Below are 20,937 nucleotides of genomic sequence, written 5' to 3' on the forward strand. Positions count from 1 at the left end.
ATGCAACCCATCATCTTAGCTTTTATATTTTTAATTAACTGATATCACGTTGTAGAGATTTGCTTTCAGTTTGAGCTTAAGGAAGATAATTTTTGAAATTTTTATTTTTTTATATGTTGCATTTTTTCTATTTTTATTTGTATTATTTATTTATTTATTTATTTGTTTGTTTGTAATTGAAATGGCATAAGCAAATTAAAATGTGTGAAATACCAAGTGTTCCAATACTTTTGGAGTCACTGTATTTATTCTTAGACAGAGGAAGCAAGCTGTTTTAAGGGGGTGCGGATTGTAGAAGGAGCGCTGGGACATCTGGTGATTGTGTGTTGATGGGAAATGGTTTATGTCTCATGAGTCAGGCAGTAGGCGGGCCCCTGGCCCCAGAGAGGTTGGGACCGAGGTTCAAAAGGCTGCTGCTGTGTGTTCACAGGGTGTATGTGTTGACAGAACGTCTTCCGCAGTCTGGGCATGCAGTACAGGAATGCACTAGTGGTGGGCGGATCGATCCTAATATCGATAATATAGATACCAACACTGGTATTGATATTGAACGATCTTCGTGTAAAAAGATCGATACTCAAGCTTTTTTTTTCTGTAAGCGCAGCACTGCGCTGTGTCACACAACACGGAGCAGCGCACCCTTGTATTGTGGTTTGTCAGCCCTTTACCTCAGGAGAGTTTAAGTTGTGTTGAGTGATATTTTTTTAAAACAAAAATGTTGATTGTGATAATAAAGTATTTTGTTGTCACGTACAATGTTTGTCAAAGTTCTATCCTAGGTCTTTTGGATCCTTTGGATCTATGAAGCTTAAATATGAAAAAGTATCGGTATCGATATCGGCGATACCGGGCCTGTATTTACTTGGTATCGATCAATACCAAAATTCCCGGTATCGCCCACCTCTAGCCTGCGTAGAGGCGTAGTCTACGATAGCTTGGCCCAGTTTTTCAGATCTTCTCTTGGTAGTTTTGCCGTCAATCTGATGAAGGGGGATGATACAAACGGTAGATGAAAATGTTATTGATCCAATGAGTGTGAAGTGACCCGCCCTCGGCCTCTTCTAAATGGACGCATTTGGCTGCCCATCAACGCTTTTGCTTTGCTTCTGATTGGTTAGAGCAGCGGTGGGCGTGCCTGACAGTGTTTGTTGTTTTCGTGGAGCAGTCGACATCTTTAAACGAAAGCAGCGATATCGCGCATCATGTTTGGCACTTCAGCAAAAAAAATATTTACTTTTTGAGAAACGACGACTTTAGGAGCCATTGGATTGCGCTTGCTTTTGAAATTTCTTTGTGTCTACTTTAACGGTAAATTAAGGTCTTTCGTAATTTACGAAGTACGGCTAGTCAGAGCTGTGAGCTAATATAAACAGCAAGAGATATCAGATGGTGTAAAAAACGTGTAGAACCTAGATTACAAAAGATGTAACTAATTTACCCGATTCTTGTGGCTAATTAATTCGTTTTGGTTGTTGTTTAGGTAGAAAACATCCTCAGAAGACGTGACGTGGCCTCGATCACGTGGTTGAACTTGTGGACCGTTTCATTGGATGACTTTAGACTGATTCGTGGTGGAAGATATTCAGACAGTTAAAAGAACATTAGTTTTGTGACATATTTATTTTTAACACATTATTACAGCTGCAGCTAACTGTTTTTCCCGTTACCGAGTCTTTGGCTGTTTATTATGTAACCATTGTTTGTCATGAAAAATATCTAAAAGTGGTCCAATGAATGCCCATCACAGTTTAAAAGGGTAAAGTGACTTTTATTTTTTATTTTTTGTTCAATAACGTAATATTCCAATAATCATTTTACCATCATATGAAGCATTTTTTTTACACTTTTCACATCACAACAGTTTTTTTCTATTATTAAATACTGTATTTCAACAGCAACACAATGTTATTTATTAACATTGTATTGCTCATTTTTTCACCCAATCCTCATAGCTTTCTTATACAGCGTGTGTAGTGCGCAAATCAACACAAACTGATTATTTACTTATTTATTTATTTTTGCACTAAAGCTGACCAGCATTTATGGAAGGGACATTACATGCTTCCATCAACGACAAGATGATATAAAAGTGATGTCTCAGATGAACTAACAAACTTGCAGATTATGCAGTTGTAAATGATTTCATATTGGGTTAAATGTTAGGGTTTAATTTTTTTTTTTAATGCACAGAGAGTTAAGAAATTTGAGCAGTATTTGTGCTTCTGGAACATAGCTTTGTGCACTTCTGGAAGCCTTGCAAAGTAGAAGAGTTTCGATGTAGTCCCGCTGCAGCTGTGCAGTATTTGACATTTGCACACTGAGTGTGCAGAATGTCTGTGCTCTATTCTGGAGTCCACATTTAGTCTGTACTATCACCGTAGATGTACTTAAAAGAGAAGGGGTTTTATGTTTCACTTAAATTTTAACTTATTTCCTTTAATGTCAACATTTTTCACTCTCTACAAGCAGCCTCATCTCATTTAGCCAAAATCCATCAGTAAACATGCAAACAGACTGATGGGAAAAACCCCAGCCATCGTGAGCACAGTGTTTGGCATGAGGATATATATTGTCAGGATATGTATCTTAATCATCAGTTTTGCTGGAAAGCCATGAGTCTGACAGTTAGGCCTCTAAATCATTGAAAAGTGCTGAATTCCAGTATGCGTGAAACACATCTCATGATCACATGGCAGTCAGTATAACTGGCTGGTGAAGTCAGTGTTCTTTCTCCTTTGTCAACTGTCAGTAATGCTATTGTCTGGGACATCATGTGTTCTTCAGTTGTTGTTGTTGTGTTTTATAGATGGGCAGTCAATACCAACACTCGGTACCACTGGAGGTGAGGAGAGCAGAAGGAGAGAGAGTTCGTGCCAAACATCCAGACAAGATACCCGTACGTACTACAGCAGATAATTTTTGTTTGGGTTTTTTTTTTTTTTTGTCTGTTTTTAAGCCAGTACCTTCTCTGACTCCTAATGAGTTGACTGATAGTTAACGTTTTAGCCATTGTGGATAATGGTTCAGTCACAGAAACAATTATGACATGTCTATTACATCCATAAAGTTGTTTTTAAAAATAAGCTGAGATGTACAATTTATTATGGTGGAATGACATCCTTCATGCCATCTGTGGGATAGATTCTGCTGGTATCTTCCATTGTAGTGGAACATGCATTATTAAGGAGATGGGGGTGAAAGCTGTTTGATCCCAATATCTGGAAAAGAAGAAACCATTAGATGGGTGATGGGAGCAGTACTGAGAGGTCATTACTTGTGCTATGGCCCATATAGGTTTGACTCTCAGGGGCTCATGTAGGTGGGCACTTGGAACATTTTCTTTTAGCAAGGGTGACCATCTTTCAGTGCTGTTGAAGGAGTTGGGAAAATTCTGCATTGCCATGGATGTATTCTCTAAAGTTCCCAGACCTGTAAGTGGCCAGATCTCAGTGGGTGGATACATCTACCTTTGGTTTGGTTGCTGCAGTGGTTGGCATACTGTTGGAGTGGGAGTTGCTGTGGTGGACTGTCTCCTTCTGATATGGTGTCAGATATCATCCCTGTCAACAAGTATATTATGAAACTCAGACATGGGCATTCTTTGGATGTCTTGTCTATTTTCTCAGTCTGCACTCCGACTGCGGGTTTTTGGCAAGGGTGAATTTGTACTCACAACTTCACTCAGTAACTGATGACTGTCCATGTGGTGATACTTTATTGGCTATTGGTGAGTTCAGTGGTACCACTGGTACTGACACATCTGGTTAATTGGACTGTATTTGTGGATCTGGAAACCATGGTTAAAATGACTCATCGCTCCTTGACTTTGTAAAACGTCATGGCCACAAGTGGCTTGATCCTGGTTTCAACATCCAGAGAGGCACTGCAGGACGTGGTATTCTTATGTTTGTGTAGGTTCCCGAAGGTTTCAATTGAAGTCCTACAGATTGCTGTCTGCTCAGTGTCTTAGACTTATCTGGCTAAATTTTAAGATCACAATGGTTCATGTATGTACATATACAATCTGGGTGGAGGTAGGACTGGGCGGTATATGGATATTATGAGTTATGCAGATATATTTTATAAGGAGACATAAATGGAACAATACCGTAATATCAGTATACAATATTTACAGAAGTATAAGTCACATCAGAGGTTGCACCTTTTTTGTATTATCAGCTGTTTAATTTTGAATTTTTGTGCATTGTTGTATTTTACTTTTTATTATTTGGATTTATTCTTTTGTTTTTAGATTGTTTTGTTTAGTGCTTTGGGAAAATCTAGTATAAACAGTCATAATAATAAAAACGAGTGATCTGAGATTTATGACGTCCGCCAATCTGGATCCGGTGTTGCAGACTGAACGGTCCCCCCTAAAAATTGGTCCGCCCTACCTTCACTGCGCATGCGTCATTTTGGAGCGTCATCATCGCCATTTCTATGCATCAGCTGCGAACCACTGATTATCATCTCGTTTCTGTTTAAAACTGCACTCCAGTCTTCGTCTATCTCAGCAACAGATATCTGAGGCTTTTGTACAACAATCATTTCCACATAAATTCATCATTATTTCATAATAAAAGACAGTGGACCGATCAGAGTGCAGCACCGCCACGACAGATGTGTGAGGTACTGTTGCGCCTACGCCAACGAAATTTATTTCTTTTAAAAACTGCATACAGAACCTATGTTGAGCTTGTTGGAAAAGTTCTTATGCTTTATTATTTTTCATTATTATCATGATGGGAGAATGTGGAGTTTTCTTTGAATTGATATCATGCATGCTGAATATATACTCATATTGTGCTAACTTTACATTTAAGTGTGACCACTTAATGCTGAGTGTTTTTTATGGAGCTAAATCAAGGCCAAAAGTTTTGTAATCTGAAAATAAAAATAGATTGAAAAAATAAATTTTGAAACTGAAAATTAAAGTTTTGTAATCTGAAAATAAAAAAGATTGAAAAAATACATTTTGAAACTGAAAATTCAATGTTTGTTCTTAAATTTTATAATCATTTGAAAAGTATTATCAAAATAAAAATAAGTGTAAGATATATATTTTTCAGTTTAAATAAATTTTTGATTCAGCTCTAATTTTTTTGATCAAATTTTTTTTCATTCAAATTTCTTTTTTTCACCTTCAGATCTTTTTTTCACATTCAGATCTTATTTTTTCAGTATCAAACGTTTGGCCCCGTTCTGGCGTCGGAGGGCGTGGCTTCGATTGAGAGGGGTGTGGAATTGTGAGTGACAGCAGAGCAATCAGTCCTCACATGATGTTGCTTTCAGGAAATGTGGGTACTTTGATAGATAATGACTTAACACTTTCTCTCCACTGTATTGTCTTGATACCTGTAAATAAAGTGATGCTAAAGATGTCTATTACAAGTAATTCTAGACCACTGTCATTTTTGATGTTTAAAAACTGGAAAATATGCAAGATTGTAAAGTTTAACACCTATACCTAAAAAACCGATGTGTCCCAAATCCACACAAGACCGTGAACGCAGAGCAGCATCGCCGCATCGCTGCATGAAAATGAGGCAAGTTGCTCATTTTACAGGCTGCAGTGGAGTGTTACGAGCTTTCTAAGTGACACACAGAGAGACCTGGCTCAGCAGATTTGAAGGAAGCTTTAATATGGCCAGAACCAAGCAGCCCGCCTGTGAATCCAAATCCAAAGCCGTCCGGAAGAGCGCTCCGGCTACCGGTGGTGTGAAGAAGCCTCACCGTTACAGGCCCGGCACCGTGGCACTGAGAGAGATCCACCGCTACCAGAAATCCACCGAGCTGCTGATCCACAAGCTGCCCTTCCAGCACCTGGTGAGAGAAATCGCTCAGGACTTCAAGACCGACGTCCGCTTTCAGAGCTCCGCTGTGATGCTCTGCAGGAGGCCGGTGAGGCTGATCTGGTTGGCAGCTTGTGGATCAACAGCTCAGTGGATTTCTGGTAGCGGCAGATCTCTCTCAGTGCCACGCCTGTAACGGTGGGGCTTCTTCACACCGCCGGTAGCCGGAGCGCTCTTCCGGGCAGCTTTGGATTTGGATTTACGGGCGGTCAACTTTGTTACATCGTCATTAAATTCACTATCCGGTACAACATACGGATCCACTGAACCAACTGCTACACATCGATTACAATAAACAGCTTTATCTCCAAGGTTTTAAAGCCTCGTAATAAGCTTTCATTCTCTCTATTTTCTTTCACGCGCCGTGTAGTAAATAAACGATGGAGACGGGAGCAGAATCATTATCTATCAAAGTACCCACGTTTCCTGAAAGCAACATCATGTGAGGACTGATTGCTCTCCTGTCACTCACAATTTCACGCCCCTCTCAATCGAAGCCACGCCATCCCACGCCAGAACGGGGCCAAAAGTTTGAAACTGAAAAAAATAAGATCTGAAAGTGGGGAGAGCTGAATAAAAAATTTAAACTGAAAAATATATATCTTACACTTATTTTTATTTTGATAATACTATTACTATTACTACTATTTACTAATAAGAACAAACATTGAATTTTCAGTTTCAAAATTTATTTATTTTTTCAATCTTTTTTATTTTCAGATTACAAAACTTTTGGCCTTGATTTAGCTCCATAGGTTTTCATGTGAAAAGACAGTTGAGAAAACTATGTTTTGTCTTAGCCAACCTTGGGCCAGAGAACTCTGGCAGCTGTATTGGAGATGTGGGGAGGGTCATGGCTGGTGAAATTGTTGCTATGAACACCCCCCCATGTGATCCAGGCTGCATATATTCTGAGGTTTTGCTAATGTGGGTCAGTGATGGCACTCCTGCGGTAATAAAGACTTCAAATTGAAGCAAGATGTCTGTCTTCCTCTTCCTCCGCCGCGAGTTAGGGCGGTTATCGGTTGTTGTTGTTATTATAATTATTATTATTATTATTATATTAATATGTATATGTCTCGGACATGAACAAGCAAAGCGCTTCAGCATCTCACCCTGTCAATTAGGTCCTTCACACTTTATTTTCAGTAAATGCTTCTGAGGAGCATTAGCATGACTAAAAACCTTCAGCTTCTGGGGAGCTCCGCCCCCTAGACCCCCTGCTTTAAGCATTTTTCCTTTTTTTTTTTTTTTTTTTTTTGCCTCTCACATGGCACATTTTGATGTAGCTCCCACCTCCCCATAGAAAGCTTGTCTTGCTTCAATAAATTATACAATAAGAGAATTATAGTCAGTCACTCTGCACGTGTGATAAGATTTTTATGGAGACAGATGACGAAAAATTTTGCAGCTTTGCATGATGACCACGATTCATGTTCATCAAAAAGGTGTGAAACCAGACAAGTTTTACTCTCAATTTTTGATGAATGAATTGGAGACTGTATGATCCAAGTAGTAAAAGTAATATTAATAGAAACTGTTGATGAGCAGTTGTGTCACTGATGTTTGGTCAGTGTGTCCGCATTGTTTGTGTTTGCTACATGCTGTACAGTCAGCTGGACTACACCACAGAAAAGCTCCTTTTGGAAATGTGTCAATTAGGACACTCATATAAAACATCCTTTTTAATCAGCAGGAAGTGAGCACTCACTCAACAGAAAACTGGACCCATCAGCATTTTACCTTTACCCTGCTCGCTCTGGGAATTGCCTAAAATATCTCTGCAAATTGGGCCAGACTTCTCACTGTGAGGCTGCCCCTGGCCACGGGTCAGAGTGCTCACACTAGTCGAAAAAACAAAACAAAAAAAACCTGCCGGGATAAGGCGTGCCATAGTATGAGTCCGCCCAGAACACACAAACCCATTGCTGTCAATTTTACTGTGGAAACATACTCCCTCATTTGGGCACCACAGTGCCCTCTGTTGTGAGCTTGTGTCCTACTCTTGGTGCGCTTTTTTTTTTTTTTTTTTTTTTAAACTTAGAACCCAGTTATGACACATGTCTGAGACAAATATGTCTGGGTCCATTGTGGAAAAAAAACTGTAGGGATGGTTGTGTCTGGGTGTGTCATCCTTTTTGGGTTAATTTCTTTAATATATTGTGTGGGGTTCCATTTTAGAGATTTAACTGAAAAATTACATTGATTTTGTTTTCTTGTATTTTGGCATATGGACAGACTGTCTGTCTCTTTCTTTTGTTTTGTCTACTTCAAGATAATTGTGGAGAGGGCCCCAAGGTCACGAGCTCCTGAACTGGACAAGAAGAAATACCTGGTGCCCTCAGATCTAACAGGTAAAATACAGAAACAGAATTATAGAAGACTGATATAGTTTTTGTCTTGCTTTGTAACAACTCTTTCAGCATAAATGAAGTACAGATTAGACATTAGAGCAGTTCCATCTGAGGATTCCATGAGTTGATATGAGGCAGATGCTAGTGTATTTTGTGGTAGTTTGATCCCCTACACCAGAACAATAGACATCAGTTTTGTGTGTCCCAGTCTGCGCCTGATTATTTCCCTGTGTCAAGGGCATTCCTCATCAGATTCACAGACAAGGAACACAACTCTCTAAAACCCATTACTGTATGTTCCGGAGTATAAGTTATGTTTGTTTGTTGTTGTTGTGTTTTTTGTTTGGTTGTTTTTTTTACTAGTTTGAGAGGTCATGTGACTTACACGATTCACGACCATGAATTTTGTTACACTTGAAATGAGAAACGCACCATTAAACTGCCTTTTCATTTTAAAATAGGAGAGAGGTGGAATCTTCCTAACAGGGCTTGATTACTTTCAGCACTCTTTTAAAACAGTCGGGTCACACATCATGATGGCTAGTGTGTATATAATAGTCTCACTATTTTGAGCTTTTTCCTCATGTTGACTGCAGTTAAGGTTAGCCAATTAGCAATCATGTTCATTTCAAGCAAACATGTATGAATAAATATAATCAAATAGCAAAGAGTGTCTAATGACACAAAGAATTGCGGCATAAAAAATGCACAGGAACAGACCAACGCTCGCGCACACACATACACTAGTGGGGATGGTGTTTAGCTAAACATTGCCAAGTTTGTTTTGCTGACAGATGACGATTTCAACAAGCTAATTGATGGTGCTAATTCTTCTAACGAAAAAACACAAAAAAACAAATCCAATTCGCTGCCTTCTGGAGGCACGAATAGGATGAAGTTAGGAGGCAAACCTGGACAAATGTCTGATGCAATTTTTCGCTGGAGTGAGGAAATCAGACGGCATGGAGTCAGTGCACGGCATCATGGCATCACAGACTACATCATCAGAATTGTTTTTGAACATTATGACTGTTTTGGCAAGTTGACTTAAGCCCCTTTCACACTGGCGTAAATGTAGAGCTGCGTATTGTGGCGTACTGTCTATGCCGAGTTGAGCAGCTCTACGCACACTTTTAGCAGCTCTACGTCGAGTTTTTTCTCCCTACACAGTAGTATATTGAGGGCTATGTGCGTAGGATGGAAGAAATTAAACATTTAATTTTTTTCGGCGTAGAGTGCTGGATACAGAAAATACGCAGTTTTAAGCAGGTCTGCGCAACACGGCGTTATTGCATACAAGTCTGTGCAACACAGCGCTCCTGTACACATCCAAAAACTGAGTGTGTGCATCCAGTGTGAATCAGCTGGAGAGCATGATCACACAGCCGCAGCACCTCTGTGTGCTCAGAACAGCTGATGTAATTGATGGACATGTGTGCGCTCAGAACAGGGAATCGAACCTGAACACTCTCTCTCGCTCTGTCTCTCGCTGTCTGTGTCTGATCAAACCTGAATAACCGCTGTGACTCTTTAAAATAAAAGCCTCATCCCTGCATGTCCGTGCGCTCAGACGCCCCGATCGATCAGGTCTGATCAAACCTGAATCAGTGCTGTGACTCTTCAAAATAAAAGTGCTATCGCTGCATGTCAGTGTGCTCAGACGCTCTGATTGATCGGGTCTGATCAAACCTGAATCAGTGCTGTGACTCTTCAAAATAAAAGCGCTGTCGCTGCATGTCGTTGCGCTCATCAGACGCCCTTGATCGATCGGGTCTGATCAGATCAGTGGACCTGATCGGAGCAACCGGAGCTTTAAAAGTTTAAAGAGTCACAGCGCTTCATTCACAGTAGCCTTTACCACAGCCCGACTCAGCAGCATCTGTACACAATGAAAATGATCCACCAAGACAAAAAATAATAATAAAAATAATAATAATAATGTTAAATGACTGTTTGAGCCGCACCACACCGTGCAGTAGAGAACAGAGCGCACTTCCACAGAGGCAGAAGATAGCAGCTATGGTTACATACGTAGTAGTAATGCAACTGTAGAAACCTCATGATACAGGCCACTGTTTTCCAAGTGCAACGATGTGTTCTGCACATCTGGCAGGAGTGAACTGAAAAAGAGTTGAATTGGTTTTAAATAGGGGCAAGGGCTACACGCGATTGTGTGCACACATTAAAAAGCAAACACACGCAGCTGCAAGCAAATCTAGGAACATGGACAAAAGGCTGAGTATGCACGCATTTTGGGCATACTTAATTGAAACAACGCCGCAATAAGCAGCTCTACGTTTATGCCAGTGTGAAAGGGGCTTTAGGACAATTTTGAACTTCTATTTAAAGTTCTTGTTGGATTGTTGACATCAAAGCACCAGTGACGCACAAGATGTAAGTCCCTTTTCTCTTGTTTATAAATTAATAAAACATCAAATGACAAGGATCTATTTTAGCCGTTATGTTGTGTGGGCCGCCAGAAGAAGTACTGCTGGCCCACCACCAGAGGGCGCCTTGCCTGAAGTGCGGGCTTCAGGCACAAGAGGGCGCTGCCGCCACGGACACAGCCGGGGGTGACAGCTGTCACTCATTATCTCATGACAGCTGTCACCCATCGTCACTTCATCATTCCACTCCATAAAAAACGGACATCATCTCCACCTCGTTGCCGAGATATCATCTACCTGTGAAGGTAACTTTCTCAGCCGTTGTTTTTTTGGTGTCTTTTCAGACAGTGTTTGCTTCAGTATTGTTTGCAGTCAGTTCTGTGAGTGCTCGCAGCTGGAGGCTGAGTTTGTGATATGTGGAAAGTTGACGTCTTCGCTCCCCACGCCAAACTGTTGATAAGTACTCATTACTACTGCACGTGCCAGTTTTCTGGATTAGAGGTGGAGGTGGTATTCCCACCATTGTTACTGGGTGTGCACGCACCCACATCTTAACTGTTTTTGCTCCTCGCCAGCAGTACCAGATCCGACATTCGGAGACAGTGGCCACCTGGGGACTCAGGACTTGGCGGCTCCAGTATTCTCCAGGTTCGGTGGCGGAGGAAATCGTGTGGTTCCGGTTCTTCTCAGGACAGACGTCTTCTATCCTCGAGCCTGCCTACACGTCACCTTTGTGGATTGACTGTTTGCATAAATTCTGTAATCCTCTGTGTTTTGGTTGTGCTCTTTCACAACAGTAAAGTGTTCATATTCGACTCTTTCATTGTCTGTTCATTTACGCCCCCTGTTGTGGGTCCGTGTCTCTACACTTTCCCAACACGTTATATAAAACAAATAGTAAATGTTTTTTCATTCATTCAATGGAATGAGTATTTCATTCGTTGAAATACTCGTTACTTTGAACTCATAAACATTCATTATTTGTATACTGTTGAGTGGCTGAAAGAAGCAGTTTACTCGCATTTTGTGGCCCTTAGTGACAATAATTAGTTCCTTAGCTGTACTCTTTTACACCATTTGCCTTATAAATAATTTAATCCATTTTGCTTATTGTTGCATGAACTGATAAATGTGACTTATACTCTGGAAAATATAGTACTGAGAAGCGTCGCGTAAATGGCAGTTTGCAGAGTAAAACAGCAAAAACAGTCACTGTGGTGTGAGCACACCTTCACTTGACATCACACTCACCACAGTTAAAGTTCAGTCCAGCAAACTTTCACCGCTGCAGCCCAAAACAGAGAAGACAACAATGTGCAGAAATGTGTGTCGGAGGAATGGTCAGAGAGCTCCTGCTAGTTGATGCATAGCAGTTTTCTCACAAAAAAAAAAAAAAAATCCTTGCTTACATACATACATACATACATAAATATATATTAAACCTCAATATTAATTTCTGATTAGGTTATGGTACTTTCCATTTTGGGGGGAGACCCTTTTCTTACTGTAGAAATCTTTGATGATCATCTTTAAATTAATGCCATAACTTGTCCTTTGTTTTTGCTTCAGATGAGATGGTTTATTGATTAATATAATAATGTACTTTGAACATTTCTTTTTAGACTAATAAAATAGCATGAAAAGTCATGTGTACATTTTTAAGTCGGGTAGATTCATTCATTTGTACCTGCATTACAACCAGGAAAAAACACCATAAATATATTCATTATAAACAACAGGAAATGAAATAATCACTGCAGTGTGTTTGTTAAATTTTACAGTATACGAGGTCTGTCCGTAAAGTATCGTACCTTTTTATTTTTTTCAAAAACTATATGGATTTCATTCATATGTTTTTACGTCAGACATGCTTGAACCCTCGTGCGCATGCGTGAGTTTTTCCACGCCTGTCGGTGACGTCATTCGCCTGTGAGCACGCCTTGTGGAAGGAGTGGTCCCGCCCCCTCGTCGGATTTTCATTGTCTGGAAATGGCGGAATGAAAAGGACTTTTTTTCCATCAGAATTTTTTCAGAAGCTGTTTTTCTAAGCTGATGGCTCTGTGGATACGAGACCGTCGTGTGCTCTTTCTCTGGTTATCACAAGACCTGGACATCAGCCATTTTCCGGCAGATTTCACTTTTAACAAGAGATTTTGTCATGGAAAGCCGCGCAGAGGCTTCGCGCGTCACGACCGATTCGCTGATGAAGCGAGACAAAGGAACACCTCCGTTTTGACGTGTTAGAGGACAAGTTGGGACATGTCTATCTCGGCTTTCAGTGCTTACCAGTCGAGTGAGTATAAAAGAACTTGTGGAGAGCTGGACATGTCCAAACTTGTCCTCTAACACGCCGAAACGGAGGTGTTCCTTTGTCTCGCTTCATCAGCGAATCGGTCGTGACGCGCGAAGCCTCCGCGCGGCTTTCCATGACAAAATCTCTTGTTAAAAGTGAAATCTGCCGGAAAATGGCTGATGTCCAGGTCTTGTGATAACCAGAGAAAGAGCACACGACGGTCTCGTATCCACAGAGCCATCAGCTTAGAAATGATCCAGTGGTTTGTGCCGCATCGTCGCAGCTCGCAGTGCGGTGCACCGACCGTCCTTTAAAGGGGTCCTTAAACCTGTAGTTAAAGTCCTTATTCTCTGTGAAGCCCGTAAAATTTTCACTGAAATCTAGATAAATTTTTCGAATGGTTTCCAGGTGCCAGTCTCTAACAGCTTCTGAAAAAATTCTGATGGAAAAAAAGTCCTTTTCATTCCGCCATTTCCAGACAATGAAAATCCGACGAGGGGGCGGGACCACTCCTTCCACAAGGCGTGCTCACAGGCGAATGACGTCACCGACAGGTGTGGAAAAACTCACGCATGCGCACGAGGGTTCAAGCATGTCTGACGTAAAAACATATGAATGAAATCCATATAGTTTTTGAAAAAAATAAAAAGGTACGATACTTTACGGACAGACCTTGTATTTACAGTCACATTTCATTTACGCTTGATGGTTATTTGTCAGCAAATGTAGTCTTGTATGTAGTACATGACTACATTTGCAATACAAATGTAGTCATCAAAATGGAAGAGTGGGGTACAATTTATTTAACCTAACAGCTAACGTTAGCTTACCTAGCCGGCTGTAGCACCGTTTAGCATAGCTAACAATATAGTCGGTGCTGTTCTGTTTGGGAAACTAACGTTTTAATACACATTTGTTTTTATATGTATTTGTTAATACCATTATTTTAGGGTTAAACTACGCTATTGTACTACATACACTAGTTACCAGCTTTATTTACCTTGTTGGCTAGCAAGGTATGGTTGGCTTATTAACGGCTAATTTAATGGTAGCTCATCTAGCTAGTTAGCTCTTTTTCGTGATTTATTTATTTTACATTGTGTAGATTTTTAATATTCTTCAGTTTATGGGTTCTTTAATAGATAATATATAGTATTCTATTTTGGGGTTTCCATTAGATAGCATATAGAATATGTATTTTGTATTCCTATAGTAAGCTAGTAGGGTGTACTTTAGATCGATACCTAAAACATATTACATCATAGCTTCTGTTTCTATAATAAATTAACCACATTTATAGCTTAGCCTACTAGCTATAATTTATTTCACTACTAGTCTATAGACTAGGTATACGTATAATATAATCTTCTCCTGTATAAATATTTAGGTTTTAGAAGCTAATTCCTATATATTATGTAGTACTATATTTCTTGTATATGTTGTTTATTACCTTTATTGTGTAAATATCACTTATATACATGATGTCAAATTTCTTGAGCCGCTTGGGTGGGTAGGGAGAGTTCCCATGGGATTAAAAAGCTTTTGAACCTACCATCCCTGGTTCTCAAGACCAGGCACCTAAGTGGCTCTACTCTACTCTTCTATTTTACTTTTTTTTTTTTTTTTTACTATATATTTAGATATACCTTAGTATCCACTAGTAATGTTCTATTTTAGAATTGGAATATATTATAGAAGACATACCTTACTGAATTTTTATGTGACAAACCCCACAATGATTTTTTTTTAAATTCAGTAATTTCAACATTTAATTACATCCTCATTGACTATGTCAATGCTTTTCATGTTGTAATCACTATAGAGTAATTAAAAAATATGATAATTGACTATTTATGTGATTGTGAATGCTTTGAAATTCTGCACAATAGGGACAGGATATTTTCTACCTGTGCAAGCAGAAGTGTGTTGTTCGCTGAATTTTTACTTCATATAGGTTAAACATTCATTCATTTAATGTTAAAATATAAAAGGAAACACTCTTTCAAATAACAAAATAGTTGCTGTTAAAAGAGCCTTTGTTTTATTTTGACAAGAAGCAGCAAGTGTGGGTTTGAAGAGACAACATGTGAGCTGGACTCTCAGGACCTTTAACCAGAGGAAGGTTTTCCCTCCAGCTTTGGCATCTTGGGTGGAGTTATTGGAGCCACTTTCCTCACATTTTGAAGAGCTGAGATATTTTCTTCTTACATCTGGACTGGAGGTTTTGAAGTGCCTCTGTATTTGCAAGGTTCACTCCGATAACCCGATGGTCGATCCTTCTCTATACAACAAGAATTCGGAAGGCATTCTCAATGGCTTTCGTGGTTTGTGACAGGCCGTGACTTAAGATCCCCCCTTCAAGATCATGCCTCAAAACATTCCTCCTTGTAAAATAAGACAATTGAAAAGATGAAAGAAAGAGGAACATTCAAATATAGACACAGCCTAAAGACAACAATATAAAAACAATAGCAACAAAAGCTTCCAAAGTTTAACACTGCTGTGCAAAATGTTTTTTTTTTTTAATTTATTTTTTAAAGAACAACATTAAAAGTTCTGAATTTCTGAGAATTTAATTTTTTTTGGAATTTGAAGATTGTGAATTTTTATTTTAAAAAATTCCCAATGTGGGACAAGTGAAGAAATATATTTTATTAAAGTGTAAAGATACAGGCTGAAGATTCGGCAATGTATAACAGTGCTGTGCTCTTTTCTTACATTGTTACATACTGAGATGACCCCAGTACCAGATTTGTATATTCACTATCTGCGCATGTGTGAAAAACAGGAAGTTTGTTCTGTACTGAGTTTACACTGAGTGAAAAAAGGGAAGTGCAAACTAGACTTGGTAAGGGTGTAATATAATGCGTACATTCAGACTTTGTTTCCAATAAACCAAGATTAACGTGTTTATCATTAGGATTAAGAACAATATGACAAAGGACTAAGAGCTGGCTTCAATTTATGGAGAAAAATGACTCCTGTTCATTTGATTTAAGCCCTGTCAGGACAACGTATTGCTGAATGAGCCCACAGAAGCAATATCATTAAGAGACAAGATCAGAATTTCTTCACATTAAACCAGATTTTGGTCTGCACACAGAAAGGGTAAACTCAGTACAGAACAAACTTCCCGTTTTTCGCTCATGCGCAGACAGCAAATATACAAATCTGGTACAGGGGTCATCTCAGTATGTGACAGTCTGTTTTCACAAATAATCAGTCAGGCAATTAAAAAAAAAATCTGAAAGGTATTTAAAAATTGAGACCGTTCTTGTAGTCAGAGTAGCAACAATTAAAAAAACAAACAAACTAAGGTATAGAATTACTGGGTGAAAATAGACCAAACAATTTACAAATACAACAAACTAACTGAGCTGGAATGATAAACATTCAGCCAGCATAAGTTAACGCAGCTTGTTGGTAAAGGCTAGGCTAACATTAACCTATAAAACCTGTGCATTAAAGTCATGCTTTATTTTCAGATTACTTACACGCCTTAGACAAATTAGCAGATGCTCCGTTGGACAAACTGGGTGTGTGTAATATGTCCAGATGTGGAGAATTTCTGAGTGTGTCGGCTCAGTGAGGCCGTCTGTGGGCTCACTGGGGCTGTAGAGATCTCATACTCCACTCTTTTTCTGCTGCTAATCGTCTGGTTATGACGTGCCGACTGAGTGCTTCTGCTTTTATTTGTTTTCTTTTTTCCGGAACACACAAGTCTTCAGAAACAGGAATTTTTGGACTTGTTCAATCTCCAGACCAAAAACATAGTGACGGAGAATATTCCGCTCCCTGTGCGCATCCAAACGGGAACATTTAGCGTGCACATGTGCAATGTGAAAGGCCCCTCATATAAATTGGCTGCCATGCACGGCTTGGTTCAGGAAGTGAACACAGCCACAATGGCAAAATGACTTTTAGCAAGAGCTGTTATCTTACGAAGTCCAAACTTGCAGGATTAGTTTAGTTTTCCATCCATTTCTTTGTACCCGCTTACTCCAGTTGAGGGTTGCGGTGGGTGCTGGAGCCTATCCCGGCAATCATAGGGTGTTAAGCGGGGTACACCCTGGACAGGACGCCAGTCTATCGTAAGGCCAATCCACCTAACCTACATGTCTTTGGATGTGGGAGGAAGCCGGAGCACCCGGAGAGAACCCATGCAAACACAGAGAGAACATGCAAACTCCACACAGAAAGACCACAGGTGGGAAGTGATCCCACGACCTTCTTGTTGTGAGGCAACAGTGCTCACCACTAAGCCACTGTGCTGCCTCATTTAGTTTTCAACAAATTGATTTAATTGCTGTAGCTATACAGTAAAACTGTAATTGCAAATCATCGTTTTGCTGCTTTTTCTTTTTTGTCTTCCTAATTTTGCCTGATTGCACTTTTTGTCTAAGCAGTGCTCTAATTTTGTTTTGCTTACTCTTTCTTAAGACATCTGTCTCGTGATTACAAGCAAGTGATTTTTTTTTATCTGTCAGAAACTTTTCTTCCTGTTCATAAGAAATGAAAGTGTTCTACATGGACCTCACTGACCAGGTCATGCTCTTTCTTGGCTTTTATTGTGCACAGTTGGCCAGTTGTGCTTCCTGATCCGTCAGCGGGTGTCTTTGAGACCAGAGGAGGCGCTCTTCTTCTTTGTTAACAACTCCCTTCCTCCATCCAGCTGTCCTCTGTCGGCTGTATATGAGGTAACTACACCTTGTATGTTAGCATAGGAGTGAGCAACAGCGATTGGCCAGGGAAAAGAAGCCAGAGAGACATTGTCCCCATTTTGTGAAAATGTAAAGGAACAATTGTTTGAATCATGGCAACAAATTTACAACATAAATTTAGTTCAGAACATAGTATTTAGTCCTCATCTGTATCTATTATACGTGTTTATTTACTAATGCCTCAGGCATAATTGCCTCAGTGGCCAAGCATGCAGCCTTGCTGAGTGCATTTAATTTTTCTAGGTGTGTTGAAAAAGGCTAACAAAGGCTGAGTTAGGGTTGGGCGATATGGTAAAAAAATACTCATAATATCCCCCAGTATTGATTGACTTCAGTATTTATGATATAATTTCATAATGCTGCCAGTTCGAAGAGTATAAGGACTGAAGCATGAAGAAACCATGTTAGATAAAAAAAAAAAATCAATTTCAGATTGAAATAAGTTGTCATGTTGTAGCACCTACGTTCTCAAACCATTTTGAAGGGTAACAAAAAAGTGATGCACTGTGAATACTTGTATGTTGTAATATTGCTTTATGTGTAAAATTTGTCAGATTTTGTACGAGAGACAGACAGACAGACTCAGTGTTTTCAGAGACATTGACTGAGAATTATTCGATTATTTCTGATTACCATTTCAGTCAATATAGTGTTTCACACATCTGAAATACTGAATATTATCATTACCTAACAAAATACACTTGTTGAATAATTGAAGGATTGTGGTGTTTTTCCACAATATTTTAAATCCACAAGGTTTCCCATCAGATTAGACAGTCAGTTTTCTTGTAAATCCACAGTGCTGTAGGGATGCAGGTCTTTTGAAATGAAACATTTGTAAGCGTAAATGTAAATCTATGCTACCGGCCCAGCAACGCCTCAGTAAGTGATAATAATGAATGTTAATACCTACCTTTACCTACCTACATTTGTTGGATCTAGTTATTGTATTTGCACATTCAGAATTGGCTGGAAATTTGTTAAAGCAGAATAAAATAAAATAATTCAATATGTGTTGTAACAGCCACAACTTGAGCCAGTTTAATTTAAATGATGCATACTTCATATTTCATTATTTTTTATATTTCATGTCATTTGTTATATATTAGTCCTAAATAATGTTCAAACCAAATTGATATTGGATGGATGTAGTGTTTGCTGCTGTGTTTAAAAAATCTCCACACACACACACACACACCCACACTATCTTTAACCCGAGCCTGAGAGAGCTGATCACACATTTTAACACCGTCAGGGTGTAAATGTAAACTCTTTTTATTAAATGTTTGTTACTGGTGTCAGATGAATTTACTCTGTAGCACATTTATTTATTTATTTATTTATTTATTTTTTGACTAGTCGCGTGACGTGTAATGTAATTAGTGCCATTGTTGCACTGTTAATAAACAAAAATGTTTTGGCTTTTTGGTTCCTAGTTTGTAAGGAAAATCTAACTTTCTGGAGGCTGGTGTCCACCCTAGTGGCCTTTACAGATCTATGCTCAAACACAGCAGGAGATGCAAACAACAACAAAACAGAGTTATTTTAAAAGCCGAATTTTGAACAGTTTCAAAAGACTAAAATGGAGAGCGATATTATTTCAGTTTTTATTTCATGCAAAACATTTTAGTGCCGTCTTTCTTCATGAACAGTAATGCGTGTTAACTAGGTCTTAAGTCAAAAGTCAAAATCAGCACTAAGTGACAACATTAAGTGCAGTCAGGTAGTGAAAAAACAAAGAAACAAAATTAATTTATAGAACTTAGTTTTCTGAATGACCGTGCAAGAAGGAGACTGAGGGAAGCCACCAAGACACACACACACTCACTGTCTCTCTTACAGCTTTTTTTTTGTAATTATCATTGTTATTATTTTAAGCACAGATGTAGCCTAGAAAACCAGCCAAGGAATTTCCAGAAAGTGAATTTAACTGCTGCAACTGCGAGAAGCAAAGGGATGGTGACTAACTGTCCACAACCAGTTGCGAATTCGCAGCCAACGGCGCAACACTAATCACTTATTCATGTTCAGTTCTAATATGCTGTGTCAGCATATTTTCAGTGTCCAACTATAAATGGACTTAACAGTAAATTATAAAATAGCTAATAAAATTCCAGGAACTCAGTTTGACTGACTCAGTGTGAAAGTGGCAGAAAAAGCAGAATGTGTTTCTGTTGTAAGGTTGCAATAGTTTAAACAGTTTTATCTTTAGACTTTATTTTTACACGTTCTTTTCCCCTGGTAGTCAAATGAGTGTCAGACATAGTGATTACATATTTCTATGGAAATTGCGTGTTTTGCTTAGCGAACACTTTAGCGGTTGTTGTGTTCACTTGCTGTTGTCTTGTGCCAGTAATCACATTTTTCTCTCCTATGTTCTATTCCAGGAACATCATGAAGAGGACCAGTTTCTCTACATGACTTACAGTAATGACAGCGTGTACGGTGCCTGAAGGAGGAAAAACCACGGGAGAGAGAGTGCACACAAGAGCAAAGAGGAAAAAGGGGTTCAGGAGCTATGGATGTTTACGAGGCTTCAAAACGCTATTATTATCTTTATTAATGTGATTACGCAGCAGAAAAGAGGTTTAAGACAAAAATGGTTGCCTGCAGGGGTTAGGTAACTCCTAATTATTATTATTATTATTTTTTTTTTGTAGTTTGTTATCTTGGCTATTTGATTGGGGAGAGGGGGTTGCAAGTGTGAAAAGAAATACAAACTAGATTGTAAAAGGAAGTTATCAGGATTCTGAGAGCGCTCTCTCCTTGATTGTGTGTATTTAAAGCAAGTATTATTATATTGTAAATATTGTAAACTTTTGAGGAAATAAAACACAAATGCATACACCTGATCTCTAAATTTTGTATTCCACCAGCACTTTAATTATTAGCAGATGTTTTTCTATACGAATGTAGTATGAGGGTGATTGCTATGGCAAGGGAGCAGAGTGACCAAGCGGGCGTCGGTCGGTCCAAAAAATGACAAATCTGAGCATTTTTAAACCATTTGATGGTCTGTGTACCACAATTGGATTGTTTGTGGAGTAATATTCACCTTATTCAGCTCCGCCCACTTTTACAACAGAGGCATTTCCGTTTGGCCTTAGGACTTCCGGTGAGCAGTGTTTTCATTATAGAACAATGGAAGATATTACATGGGTGGAAACAGAGGCATTTCCGTTTTGTCTTAGGACTTCCGGTGAGCAGTGTTTTCATTATAGAACAATGGAAGATATTACATGGGTGGAAACAAAAACCTTTTTGAAAAGCTCAAAGGGAATGACTCTGGCTCACCCACTGGTCATAACAGAGTGGGAAGATGACATGGAA

General features: G+C 39.2%; 1 protein-coding gene and 2 long non-coding RNA genes across 4 annotated transcripts; 1 reads left to right on the forward strand and 2 right to left on the reverse strand.

Moving 5' to 3' along the window:
• The first annotated feature begins 1,150 nt into the window (after positions 1-1,150).
• LOC117514214 (gamma-aminobutyric acid receptor-associated protein-like 1) lies at positions 1,151-20,183 on the forward strand. 2 transcript variants are annotated; one of them, XM_034174569.1, is made up of 6 exons: positions 1,152-1,308; positions 1,481-1,589; positions 2,807-2,896; positions 8,128-8,206; positions 17,465-17,583; positions 19,995-20,183. In XM_034174569.1, the coding sequence occupies exons 3-6, from the start codon at positions 2,807-2,809 to the stop codon at positions 20,058-20,060; spliced, it is 354 nt and encodes a 117-aa protein (XP_034030460.1). In that variant the 5' UTR covers positions 1,152-1,308; positions 1,481-1,589; the 3' UTR covers positions 20,061-20,183. The 2 variants fall into 2 exon arrangements, with proteins under 2 accessions (XP_034030459.1, XP_034030460.1); XM_034174568.1 differs by lacking the exon at positions 1,481-1,589 and having other exon boundaries at positions 1,151-1,308.
• LOC117514215 lies at positions 2,504-20,713 on the reverse strand. Its single transcript, XR_004561832.1, has 3 exons — positions 20,329-20,713; positions 5,277-5,285; positions 2,504-2,514 (listed from the first exon to the last, which is right to left on the reverse strand). It is a non-coding gene; the product is annotated as an uncharacterized LOC117514215 (long non-coding RNA).
• LOC117514216 lies at positions 6,303-10,094 on the reverse strand. Its single transcript, XR_004561833.1, has 3 exons — positions 9,914-10,094; positions 6,798-6,799; positions 6,303-6,313 (listed from the first exon to the last, which is right to left on the reverse strand). It is a non-coding gene; the product is annotated as an uncharacterized LOC117514216 (long non-coding RNA).
• Positions 20,714-20,937: the final 224 nt, after the last annotated feature.

This window comes from Thalassophryne amazonica, chromosome 7 (assembly GCF_902500255.1).
Source record: "Thalassophryne amazonica chromosome 7, fThaAma1.1, whole genome shotgun sequence".
Classification (NCBI taxonomy): domain Eukaryota; kingdom Metazoa; phylum Chordata; class Actinopteri; order Batrachoidiformes; family Batrachoididae; genus Thalassophryne; species Thalassophryne amazonica.